The sequence below is a fragment of the Mastigoproctus giganteus genome, chromosome 13 (assembly GCF_048544385.1).
Source record: "Mastigoproctus giganteus isolate SK-2022 chromosome 13, ASM4854438v1, whole genome shotgun sequence".
Taxonomy (NCBI): domain Eukaryota; kingdom Metazoa; phylum Arthropoda; class Arachnida; order Uropygi; family Thelyphonidae; genus Mastigoproctus; species Mastigoproctus giganteus.
The window spans coordinates 121,718,429-121,732,536 of record NC_143587.1 but is presented as its reverse complement, the minus strand read 5'-3'; the positions used below and the strand labels follow the sequence as shown (position 1 = coordinate 121,732,536).

The 14,108-nt window shown below is 36.6% G+C and overlaps 1 protein-coding gene across 2 annotated transcripts in view; it reads right to left on the bottom strand.

Annotated features, from left to right (window-relative positions):
- LOC150076411 (inactive dipeptidyl peptidase 10-like) overlaps window positions 1-7,016 on the bottom strand; it is a 1,373,013-nt gene extending 1,365,997 nt beyond the window's left edge. For both annotated transcript variants that reach the window (XM_090387020.1, XM_090387021.1), the window contains exon 1: window positions 6,631-7,016. In XM_090387020.1, the coding sequence (XP_090243146.1) occupies window positions 6,631-6,690 (60 nt within the window). In that variant the 5' untranslated portion in view covers window positions 6,691-7,016. The remainder of the gene's footprint in view (window positions 1-6,630) is intronic.
- Between the last annotated feature and the right edge of the window lie 7,092 nt (window positions 7,017-14,108).

The following is a 14,108-nucleotide window of genomic DNA, read 5'->3' as shown; positions in this document are numbered from 1 at the left end:
ATAATGACAAGCAAACTAATCAGTCAATGTGTTATACCCTTGAGGTATCCCTCCTACTATAAAAAATGAACATTTTTCCTGGAAAAAAAAGAATTTCTTTAGAAAGAAAAAATTAAGGCAATATTGTCGTGAGGCAGACCATGCATTTAGCACACAGTCAAGATAACGTGATATCAAATTCTGATAGTGTAGGATTTGTCTAGCCGAATTCGAAAATTCCTCCTGCATCTGTGAAAACAAGCTTGGATGGAATCATTTTAATAATGATTTAATATCTTCATCTCCATGACGACTGGTAATCATTCCCAATTTACAAGATCACCGAGTTTCCAGGCTTGCAGAAATTGCAAAATAAGAAGAAGACCTAGACTTTTATGGGCGATTTAGTAAGTTTCTGACTTGGACAACTATCGTTCGTAATATATGCACCTTCTTTAGTGGGCTTCGGTAGAATTTCTTTCGCAAGTTCCATTGATTCAAGCAAATTCCGAAGTCGTTTACATCTTTTTGCATGATACAGCCAGTTGCTTAGAATTTGCTCATTCATGCGTCAATCTTTAAATTATTTTGTTGAACTAGTACAATATACTGTACTGGAGGTTTAATCTCTGCTAACCAGAAACCAAACACCAGAGAAAGTTCTGTGTTTTTTATAGAATTGTAGTCATAGCAGAAGCATTATATTTGCTATACTAATGGCATCCTTGAGACAATGTTTGCCGAAGATGAACATGACCTTAAAGTGGCCAAGTTAACTAGGTGCGTTGTTCATGTCTTATATCCTTGCTGCGTGACCATAGCCATATAACTTATTTTATATTTGAGTTTCGTTGCAGCTGTTTTAACGATGATTGTTTATTCTAGGTTTACAAAGAGTTTACTCGACAGCTCTAAATGCTTTCGGTTTACTCGCAAGGTCTTCAGTAGCTGTTATGTTTCAGTGTTTCCCTTTATTAAAACCGCTGTACGTGTTTGAATTTGTATTTCTTAATTGCACATTTTAATTTAGAGTTTTAGTCAGCGTCACGCAGCAATATGTTAGACATTAAGATGAATACACGTAATAAGTGAGTGAGAGAGAGAGAGAGAGATGTGCCAAGGATGAAAAATTCCTACATTTCAAATTTCTCGCCGTGAAAACCTAATTTTCTTCTCAGTTCAAAATTATAAAAAAGCCTCAATAACATTAAAGGATATACACACAAATATTTATTAATAAGAACACTTCTACAAAAGCATTTTTTAAAAGTACATGAAACAGTTAATTATGGAGTTACAGAAAGAGGAAACGGAAATAAAATGCATGGGGCTTGGTATGTCTCATAAAAATACTTCTCTAAACTTCTTTCCATTCTTTGTCATTTAGAATAGAACTCGTATACAGTTAATGAAATTCCACTAAAGCGGGTTATTATTAGGAGAATGTGTTATAGAGCGCAATGTGGTTCATATATTTGGCAAACAAAACGATAGGAAAGAATTAAAAATAAAATCAGAGGGTGAGGGCACAGGGAAAATCTGCTAGAGTAAAGGCGCACAAGATAACTAATGTATAATTAAGTTTAGAAAAGGAAGTAGACCCAACCGAAACTAAAAATATTGAAAAAGAAAAAAAAGAAAAAAGATTAGGAAATCTATAAAAGATTTCGAACTGAAAATTTAACACGGGTTGTGGCTACGGTAATTTTGATGCACATAAGGGATTTCATTAATTTCTAAGAAAACAATTAGAGTGGGAATCATACACTCTCCTGAAGTGGAATGATAAGCAAACACACCTCTCTCTCTTTATCCTTCCTGGCAGATGGTAAGTTTCCACGACGTTCCTGGTTGGTCGGTCGGCAAGAGGAGCATGCAGCTCATCTGCCTTTCAATCCCAATGAATTTGAATAAATACACAATTAATATTTTTCCGTTAGCGAGCATTAAGCATAATAATCTCTCAATTCAAAGATTAAGTTAAATCCTTATGATCATTTTACTGTATTTAAATATTGTATGCTATTCGTCTACAGCTGATCTATCTGCAGTGGAAAAATCATATTCATCCGGATAAAATAGTAACGCGCATCTTTTCAACTATATATTAAATATGGAATTATTTATGCTTCGTTTTTGAAAGCGTCATTAAAATAAAAGTAAACTAAGATAGTTATATCCAGGTACCATTCGCTAATTTCCACGAAGATTCAGTTAACAGATGTCTTAATGGAAAAAATAAGACAAAAAAAAAAAAAACCTGCCATTTCAGTACTTGGGTAAAAAAACGAAGGCTAGACAGCGTTATCGGTAAGAACTCCCTGAAATGGAGAGAGGAAAATATTACAGTGTCTCAAGAAAGAAAAATAGGTGATTAACCTGTAAGCGATATTTATGGTTAGCCTTCTCTCCTTGCGTAATCAAGGAAAGGAGGAACGTATTCAACGGAGCAAGTTTATAAAATATGAAAGTTAATGTGGCAACTCGTGAAAACAGTCTAAGAATGAGAAGAGCCGAACTTTGAAAGCTTAATGGATGATCATGAATGAGTGAGCACCATAGCACAAATACTTTACCAGTACTTCACAAAACACCGATGAAAAGAATGCTATAATCAATACTGCGCAATGCGTTTGTATTTTAATAATGATTTCCTGGATTGAATGCCAACCTGCATCAAGTGTTAAATTCCTAGCTGTATATACATAAAAACAAAGACATTAATTTGAATCTTAGTTTTCCTGTTGGATTCCCATATGCGGTACTGCTTTTCATAAATTTGCGATGGTAATGTCCAGATTGTCATAATTATGGCACACTTGCAGGATAATTTGCGAAAGTGCAAATTTTATTTGCACGCTATGATATCTTTAAAAAAGTAAAGTCGCATATAAGAATCCTACAGAACTGATCAGAATTTAATTGCAATCACATTGCTTTCTCTTTCAAGGCAAATATGAGCCTCGATACTGTGTACGCTATACGTATTCTGTTGTGAAATTCTGAGATTTTTGTATGAAGATGCATGGGAGAGTATAACACTGAATGTGAGAAAGGAATTCTGAGTGTGGACTTGGGAGAGAAAGCTCTAAACCCCATTGCCTTCTACATTGAATATTGATCTTAAATTGGGATTTTCTGACCTTTTTGTAAAGGTTAATAAACCCAGAAACAGTACAACAAACAATCCAGAACACTCTTGGAGTGTTTGGACTGTATTTTATGTAGAAACCCTTTGCAACTAAATCTATATTCACGAAGAAAGAGAACTGGGAGTTAAGTTTCACAGAAGTAGCTAAGGCTATGAAGCAGCATATCCTGTCTGTAAATTACTTACATGCGTTGGCTGGTTGCTTGTTTAGAGCGATCAAATAGAGGCAGTCCTCGTACGAAAACCAACTAACCCGGCCATATTCGAAATAAGCTCAAAACTTCTTTAAAATAGTTCAACTTCGCTCAGCAAAGAAATCAAACCCAGGCCTTTTTCACATGATGTGAGAGCAATAACTCTATCCACTTGAATCGAAAAAATGTGGGAATGTATACCCTAAAAAGCCTTCTAGTCAATAGACGTTGAAATAAAATCCATGTTGCAAGAATGCTACAATCCTGTGAACTGGATATGCATTTAAAGAAATAATCTTTTCCTCTATTACAGAGTATAAAATTTTATGAGTTTGTAGTGCATTCGATGTCTAACGGACACGTTTTTTTTTTTTAAATCGCCATTACGTATCTGAGTTCAATTCCCCCACTAATGGATGACGGAACAAAAAATGATAAATATAAATATTCAAATATAAATCATAAGAAAAAGCTAAAAAATAAGTACGATACTAATATACATACAAATTCAACAGAATGTTTAATATTAAGAATGCTTTCAGAAATCACATTACATCGCACAAACTGCATATTTAGGTCGGCGTTGGATAATCTGACATTTTCCTGCAGAAATTTGTTAATATCGGTCTCTCGAAGTTATTGTACACATGCTTATAAACTGCCATTGCAGTGATTATCAAAAAAGAAAAAATAATAAATAAAAATGCATTACGGCAACACTCAACTCACTTGGAATGTCTGAATTTCAAAACATTTACCTATTTTCAATTTTGCAATATACATACATATTTTTTTTTCTTATTCATGCTGCACTGTTACTATTATGTTTTAAAGATCACAAAGGAAGAAAACTCGAATAAATTGCTTTTTCTGTTTTGGAATCCGTTGCCAAGGAGTTACAAGTTTGTTCATTTCCGCATGCGCGGTTGTGTAATCAGGAGTTAAAAATTCATGCTTCAATATAGGGGCTGAGCTGATAAACGATTCAGTCTTTTAATACACAATGACTTTACTTAACACGAATAAGTTCTGGATGGACACTACCACATGTTACAGGTGGTCATTTGCACTCCCTTTGATTAGTAGTTGCACAAACATCTTGGAAATAGGCCAACAAGGCATTCACTAGGGAAAGGAGAGAAAACACACTCAACGACAAACACAAAAAAGTAGTCAATTTGATGAAAGTCCTAATCTCATAGTATTTTATCGGATTTGTTTCATACAGTAAAAAGGAGATCCGAATTCATAGGTAAAAGATCAGTACATTGAATGCATTACAAAATTATACCTAATAAATACATCAACAGCAAGCTTTAATCTCAAGATATATATTCTATACCATGTGGTATTTGACTATTAATAAAATAGTTTCATAAAATATTTGGCAAAACTTTAGTTTCCAGTACCCCGTGGCCAACGACCAATTTTTGCTTTCCTCACGAAGTCGCCTAACCTTTTTCACTAAACAAAAATGAAAGTCGATTAAAAACATGACGCATCTTTATTTTTTCCCCTTCTAATTACAACTATTTTTCTCAGTTCATGTCCATCATTCTGTTCGTGAAGTAGCGTAACACGAATACCAGATACCAAATTTCAGCCAACTATTTATTTAAAAGTTGCTTAATTAAGTCAACGCATACAATTAACAGAAAATAATTGTAACTGTCCAATTAATATTTTGTACCCTTCTTAATGCAACGTACGAATGAGGGGTGTTGATGAAGTAATAATGCAATTTACAATAAAACCTGTTCCCCAACTCTGCAAGCATCTTGCATGCAGTTTTACTTTACGTTTAGGGACAGCATAGCATTCCAGAAGGTTTATTTCAATGAAGATAAGATTAATCCCTAGACACGAAGGCCCACAAAATACAGTTTAATGTCAATATTTATTTATACCATTTAAATAAAGCAGTCAGATTTGTAATAAAGTGATCAAAAGAGTAATCTCCTAATTTTAATCTAAATGAATGTACTGTTTAGGTTGAGTATCCTCACAAAATAAGATTTAATTTTATTAGTGATAAAAGAGGAATTAATGATAAATAAGCAAAATGCATTCAGTGAAATTAGCTTTAATTCTAAAAAAATTAGGTACTACACAAAAAACATTTTTCCTAAAAAGCAGGTGAAGAATATTGTGCGATGAATATAAAACTTCTATTATCCACATTTCGAAATAGGTAGCAAAAAATAATTATTTTCAAGGTTCCTCAACCTTTCTAGCAGTTAATACTAGCATTACATTACGTTCTGTACGAAGAGTCGAATTGTTAATAAGGGTACACCAATTACTGTACGCGGTGACGTAGCGACCACACAGAGCACACCCACAGAGGGATGACAACGTTGGTAGCTACAGCTTCATCATAATCAGTAGTTTACTAAAGTAACCTTTCATTGCATTCCTACTAATTATCTTTGTCCATGGAAAAAAAATAAGTGACAAATAGCATTTGCTACAATACTTTCTTTAACCTAATTATAAAAGTATATAAACAAATCGTTATTAGATATAGTGTAAAATTTTTTCAAATTACTTAGTAGTATATCTTTAAATGTTAACGAAAAATAAAATCAATATGGAACTCAAAATACTTCTGATTATCCTCGTGTATTGTTAATGTTAAAAATCAACAGAGAAGAAAATAACTATATATAAATTACAATCTTGTTAGAAGGCAACCACTGTATATATTTGAGAAATTTTGCTTAATTATTGGCTGTTCAAAAGTTCGTTAAAAGTTTACTCGAGCAATTATAATTCCATTGATTTCTCCACTGAAGAGAGCAACGAACAAAAAATGTTACCATAACTTTGTCTCTTTTATATCAATATAGAACAAACATTTAAATTTCTGCGGCCACTGGAAATACCAAATCATGTTTCCATACTCGAGTATAAGAAAAAAATATCTCCTAAAATTAGGATGCTACATTTGCAAGTATTAATAAAGTAAAATATTGCATAATTAAATGATATTATTTAAGCAATTTTCATTTTCAGCCTATGAACGACTATCTAAGGTTAAAGAAAAACAGTTTCATCATTTAACAACTTGTTGATATCCTGGGATATTCGCACCTCGAGAGTATCCACTATGATCTAGAACAGCGAAGGTCGCTAAAAATTATTCGCCTTTGAGGACGAGTCGTTGCCATACGATAATACATTTCTGGTCATAAACAAAAAACGGCGCTGCCAGCAACCATTACCTATTAACCTACCTCTGTGTGAGAGGCCACAGACACACTGGGAGTAGAAATGTGTCAGCGTGAGAACTATCGCACATCTTACCTCTTTTGACGATTGTAGTTGAGTAGGCGGTGCTTTCGACTGTTTTCTCTCGGCTGTCATGGCCAGTAATGGAGGAAAGAATTCTTACTAATTTTCCTTCACTTCGTCATCGTACCTCCCAGTCATAACGTGCGGAGTACACTCGTCACAACAATAGAAGCTCGAGAACTTGTTCCGTACCACGTCGGCTGCCGAACACACAGATGTGTACCTGGTCTCTCCTCTAAGCTTATTTCAACATGTTGTGCTCGCCACCGTCTGCGCAGTTACGGGCTTCTGTCAGGGCTCGCGACGTAAACGGGGGTGGGTGGAGAGGGCAAGGAAAGTGAGAGAAGGAGGGAGCCGTTATGAGGGACACGCAGGCGCGGACGCCTCTCGGCGCACGAGGGATCATCCAGGCTGACTGACGTTTGGCTAACAAGGAAACAGAAACTCTCCGGCGAGTAATTTCAGTCAGAGACGAAGACAGTGACTAGATTAAAGCGCCATCTGGTGAGAACGATGGAATTAAATTTCTGGAAAACAGAAGTGCAGTTGCACAACACGCACATTTATTGTTTTTATTTAAGCAGACGCATTAATAATTTTCGTTAGACGTAAAACAATCATTTTAATTAATGTAAATATAATGAATAGAGTAGCTCACTGTTATACAACAACACCATATTAATTTTATTATCTAAAAAAGAGTTTCTCTCTATCATAATAACTAATGTAGCTTTTAATATATTTATTTTTTATCTGGACTGCCTCTTTTCATTGCTGCTGGGTAGTAAGATATACATTTCAAACGCATACTATATTAAGAAATAAATTCTATTCCTAAAATTACCTTTCAAGTTATCCTTAAAAATGTGGATGTATAAAAAATACTTCTACCCGAGTTACTGCAAAAACAATAATTCTGGTTATGTTTCAAAAATACATATATTTCAATAACTACTTTCTTCTACATCGTATAGGAAATACCAACCAACGTTCCCCGTGATGAATAACCATCTAATTAAGGGTGTACCGAAGGAAACGTCCCCCACCAAAAGAGTACAGTGCGTTCGAAGAAAACCTCGCATTATAAATAAATAAATATATATATATATATATATATATTGATTCACTGCCACCATTTACTCCGGGGACTTCCTTATATTCAGAAATGCTAGCAGTTTTAGTTTGCGGAGAAAAAAAAATACCAATAAACTCAATGACACAATTCATGTCTTCCTTTAATGTTCTAATTTCAGTCAAAATTTTGCTCACTAATTCATTCTCATAATTTATTTTTGATAGTCTTCGGTAAAGAGTTTAACTTTCCAGGGATCGTACATTAGTGTGCAGCGTAACTATATAATACAGCATAAGTGTGAAATATTTAATTCGATGAATGCCTATTATAGGAAGAGCGTATATTGAAAGCATCTACTGTGCATTTTAATCAGGTATGGGATCTGAGGGATTGCAGGAAATCAATGGGGAAATGAGAACAAAGCTAGGAGTGGAAATACATAGTTTGGAAGGTGAGTGAAGGAAGTTTAGGTAGGAGATGTTGTGAGCTAAATTGAAAGAGATAGTTGTTTGCATTAGTAACAAAGCAACAAAAGCTATGAAGTATTAGCAGTTGGAGTCTGCAAATGCATTTCAGGCCGTGTATTTTTTAACATGGGGAATGGAAAAAAAAAAGCGGGTCAATCCTCGAGAAAAAAAAAGTCTACACCTTCACCTAAGAGTTCTTAATTTGTGCACTTGAAAAGGTGGTTTTAATTGGGCCATTCTCAAACGGGTAACGAGTAAAAAATCCACCCAAAAATATCCGGCCAAGTGAGATGCTGGAAAATGCATAAGTATCATAGACGCACATAACGTTTTTGTTTTTCTTTGCCTTCGTAGACTAGAATAACAAACATTGGCCACCTTGGCAAGTAGTAGACTACATTAAAAATTAATTCTATAATTCGAAGGATATTAGTCATTATTCCTAATCAAACCTTTTATATTTAACGTAACAAACATTTTCTGTCTTGCATGCGTTACCTTCCCCTCCCATAATCATTTCTTACGTATATGTTGAAATTCAGCACGTGAACTCCGCTACATTAGATCAGAACTGATTTATAAGAAATTTAACAAAACAAAAAATTTAAACACAATTTCCTCTAAGTACACTTTGGGAGGGCAAGCTGAATTTTACATTGCGCTTGGATATTTTTAAAAAAGAACTGGAAATAAAACATCTGTATGTGTATTAAATACTTCCGATCATCTAATCATCTCTGTTCACAGATATATTTAGTTAATGGATAATGTTTATGAGAAATGAAGAATGGGGTGGAGGAACTGGGCACTGAAAATAAAAATTCTAAACTAAAAAATAATAAGATAAATCGAAAATTTGAGTAATGGTGGAATCTGGGTATTGTGGGAATTGAATAAGATCATACAAAGGTTGCAATAGTGGAAACGAGGGTGATGTTAATGGTCTGCAAAAGGTGTGAAGAAGTTTTAAATGAAAGGAACGAAGATTGCAATCTCTATTATAACTTCTGATATGAGAACTGTTAAGATATCTAAGGTCTCATATTGATAATGATTTCAGATATGTTAACGAATTTTTGTGGCTTAGAAATAACAAGCACTTAGAATACAAAAATTAGAATTCCTGAGTATTCTAGCTACACTATGTTATCAAAAGTATGGGGACAGAAAGGGACATTCATACATGTGACTGAAACACAAGTTATAATGTAGGATCACTTTTGACTTTCGATATAGCAGACAGCTTTCACAATCGTTCACTATTTTAAATAGAAATATTCTTCCATTTTGCATGCATATTATCATTTAAAGCAGCTTGTGAAGCCGGCTTCCGTTATCGATTTCGAATACACCTCTCCAATTCATCCCACAGGTGCTCAATGGGATTAAGATTGTAATTCTGAGCTGGCTATTCCACCGGCAAAAACTGTTCCCTCTAAACCATGCTATTACGCATTGCGCTTTAAGAAATTGCCTTTCACCAAAAAACTTTCGTCAGCGAAGAAAGTCTGTACTAGTATCTAGAATAAGATTGTAAACCAATCCATTAATTTCTCCCTCCAGAAAAATTAGTGCTCCAACGTAAACTTTAAAAGTATGCCATACCGTCACGCTTCCATTACCCCCCCCCCGTTACAGTATAATGGAAAGCTTCAGTTCAGATTCGAATCCCGTCAAAAGCTCGACAAATTCTTAAAGGCTTCAGCAATGTGGCTGCTTTTTCTTTTGCTGCAGCTTCAATTTTCCTGCGAGTTATTTAGGTTTCTTGTTTGTTTGGTGAGTTCAAAACTGTAATCAGCCAAGTTTGTAACATTTTGTTTTGGGTAAAACTTTGCTGCCCAGTATATGTGAAATTCAATGGATTTATTACTATTGATCCAATTATTAGTATCTCAACATATCAAGGTAATTTTTTTAAGCATGATTAAGTTTTTTTGTGAGTGGGTTGAATATTTTCCTAGTTGTCCTGTTTTTCCTGTTGGGAAAATGCTATCAAATTTCTACACTTAAGTAGCAAGTTCATTTCGATCCTTAAACCTACAATCAAGCCTTTTTCTTCTTTCTTTTAATTAATAAGGTCGTGCACTGCACTGTACTTGATTGACTACGTTTTTTATTCATTCGCTAATAACATGCTTTAAACTAATTTGCTTTTCCATCTTAACATTTTACTTTTGACCTTCTCTTTCTTATGAAGTACAACTGAACGAACTTTCGATCGAAATGGAAACGTTACACTCTTGTTCCTTAAATGTCTCAAAGTCTGTGATAGAGCATCGCACTCATCCCAATCAAGAGACAGTTTAAAGAAATATGAGCTCTGAGATCCGCCTTATGTTACAAGTATCTCTGAGTAGCGTTTACAATAATGATACTGCTTCTAGCAGAAGAAGAAAGTTTCACAAAGAGAGAAAGCATGAATTTCATGTATTCACAGATCTTAAATATCTGAATTTTAATAGGACGCTAAAAACATCAAATTTTCTCTCGATTAAAAAGAACATAAACAGAAGGATACATGCACATTTAATGACTCCGCTTTTAAACAGTAATGATAAGTTAGACTGGGCTTTTTCGAATTTGCATTGATTACATGTATTCTATTATGGGTGTGCTTATTTTAGCAAATGAAACAGAATATTTCTCAACTTGGGCAAGAGAGTCGAACCCAACATTTTCACGTGGTCCAAGAGAGTAATGACTTTATCCATTGAGCTACGCAAGAAGTCCTTGGTAAGTAGTATAGAGCAGCTCCAGAGGTTTCCCCCCTTCATATCTGAATTGGGTCTGTGATATAAGTAGCACTGCCGAGCCAATCATGTGTGTACGCAGATGTGTTTAGTGATGTCAGGTTCTGTTGTCTGACACTTAGCTACCAGGAAGGCGCCTTGTTGGAACCTGTCCTTGCCGTGAGGAGGCGGGTCATCTATTTTATAGCTCGTGCTGGGCCATCCACATGTACTGGGAGATGAAAGAAACTAGCCCATTAAAAACTGTAGGAAATGGATAGTGGCGATGATTGCGGGAAAGGTTAGCTATAGATGGAGAAGATAGGAGGTAAGTAGAGAAGACAGAATGGGCAGATGTTCCCGCTCAGGAGGTTCTGGTATCGGCAACAAGATCCCATCCCACCCAGACAGAGGAGAGAGACCCAGCACTGGTAAGTAGGTTAAGCTTAACTGGGAAAGTTAATAAAATCATTTCCCACTTGTAGGGACAGGGGTGCAGAATTGATCTCTCATTAGGAAGAAGTCCATATCAGGCATGGTGTGAGATCAGTAAGGAAATTACCAGAACGAGCCCAGAACAGGACTAGAGAACATCAAAGAATCGATCACGTTAATCGCTCATAATAATAATACTAAGTGAATATAATGGGCATTGGAAAATTCGGCTGATATTATTAAAATCAGTTTATTTCCCAAGAAATAAACTGATTTTAATGATATATTCTTCCTTATCTAGAAAAACAGATTGGTAAAGGTTAAGGAAAGTCAATTAAGGGTAGAACAGAAATGGAAAGAATAAATGATAAGACGACTGAAAATACGAAAATTGATCCCTCCATACGAGGCGCCTCCGCAGCCAGGTGGGCAGGAGCAGCAGTGCGTAGCACACGCTTCTTGATCAGACCGGGGTTCGAGCCCGTGACCACCAAATAAGGAGGATGCGGAAAGATCAGGAAATGACCACCGCATATCCCCGGAGCAATATGGCCTTAGTTGCTAATGCTCCTAAAAAAAAAAAAAAAACCTCCAGACAAATCTGGAGGGATCAATTTTAGTTTGGGATCACCTAGAATTTCTCCCATATATGTATTGTGTCTGTAAATTGCGTGTGTTCTCTGGTCGATTTGTCCGTTTTGCTGGATGAAAAAAACCCCAGTTTCTGGGGGGTTTTGCTATCTACGCCTGAGACCAACTAACTCAGCCACGGACTGAAAAACGCCCATTACATTCCTCGCGTCATCGACGGGAATTCGAACCCGGGCATTTCCCACCCGGTGTGGGGAGGACGGTGATGATACCACTGTGCTACCCACGCAGACTCTGTAGGGGACAAGGTATTCTTGTATTGATTGCGGGCTCCAGGGTTACCCCTAATACCGCTGTAGCATCTGTAGGTTATTTATAGCCTGTAAGTGTGTGTGTTGTGATGGTTGTTGTTTGCCGGCCCTGGAGTCTTAGCAGCCGGGAGGCAGGCAGCAAGCTACCTGCGTCCCGACTCCCGTCCCTAGCCACGTGGAGGCGCTCCAGGAACTACTATATAATTACACTTATTGGTTTCTGGATGGATCAGGCAGAAAACCAATCTTTGAAATCCGGTTACGTTGGTTGGTTGTTGTAGGGTTTTAGGTGCATCAGCAAGTTAGGCCATACTGCGCCGTATAAACTTGTCTGCAAACCATCGAATCCTCGTAAAGATAAACACCCACAACGCCTCTCTATAATTTATAATATCACAGCAGTGTCAAATCGAGGGAAAATATTTGTCTCAAAGTTGAGCCCAGCCACAACGGGGGAAAATATCAAGATGATGATGGCTATTGACTGCGCAGCACAGGCAGAAGTGAAGCCCATCAAGACAAGGCGCCCTACTTATATCTCTTTTGTCCTCCAGATAAGCAATGTGTGATTCTACATCCTAATATCTGGGCATCAGAAAACCCTCTAAAACTATTCATTGACAGGGATAGTAGAGGAAATTGTTACACCAACAAAATCAACCATTTGGCATAGCAACAGATAGACAAGGAGCATATCAACCCGAAAAACTTAGGATGAAGCTTAATTGCTTCATCCAAAAAGTTAGAAGCCTCATCAGAAAACTAAATACACTACAGTCCCTGCTCTTCATAGAAGAATATGAATTTAGTTGTTATTCAAGAGCAACTGCCTAGAAACTGTTATCCAGCCGACAAGGTATAGCTCTCTAGAGAATTTCAGAGACAGCACAAGAGGAGGGGTGGTCGCCCTGATCTTCAGAGAATATTATCAAACCACTAAAACTAAAACCAACGAAACACACAACTTTGAAGTCCTATCCACGGTGTTATCGAACAAGGACATCCAGATAATATATTTTCTCCCAGATCATACCGAAGAATCAAGAGCAGAACTATATCACTGGATAGCCACAAAACCATAGTGATAGGCGACTTCAACATGCCTACACCAAGCCAAGAAGAAACCAGGAAAGAACTTGACGCAAAATTTGTTTCCGTTGGCCTCGTTCAATTATTACTAGCACAATTAGAGGTAATAGCGCACTCGCTCTCCTTTTCCATAATGTTGATCGCGTTCTGTGAATTCTACTCTGATCAAAACCACATGTGAAATCTGCTGTGCGGGATCGTTTTGTCCGTTATTGTGGCACGGTCCCAGTTTGATCTGTGATTATAGGGGTAAAATATGGCCTGAGGCTCCTACTTGTAATACGGTAAACTTTCTTTGATCAGCTGGTATTCATCCTGGCGACATCATTGTCTATGCGTGTACTGTATCTGGGTGATCACCCTGCATCCTGCGGTGCTGTACAGGATTGTTTCTGGATCCAGGTGGAATCGTTGACATGTGTCATCTGTTACTCCGGGGTCCTTGGTGATGTATTTTCTGTAGTTTCTAGTAACAGCCTCCCCACACCAGGTGGAAAAGGCCCGAGTTCGAATCCCGTCGATAACCCGAGGAACTTTAATGGGCTTTTTTTCACTCCGTGGCTGAGTTAGTCGGTCTCAGCCGTAGATAGCAAGGTTTTTCCCCAGAAACTGAGGTTTATCGTCCAGCAACACAGACAAATCGACCAAAGAACACAGGCAATTAACAGACATAAGATGCACAGCACGGCAGGTGAATTTAATTATTCGGGTAGCCTAAAAATAATAGTTTTGTAGTTTCTAGTTACGATTACCCTTCAACGAGGACACCCTTGTCTCTCTGAATCAACTGAAT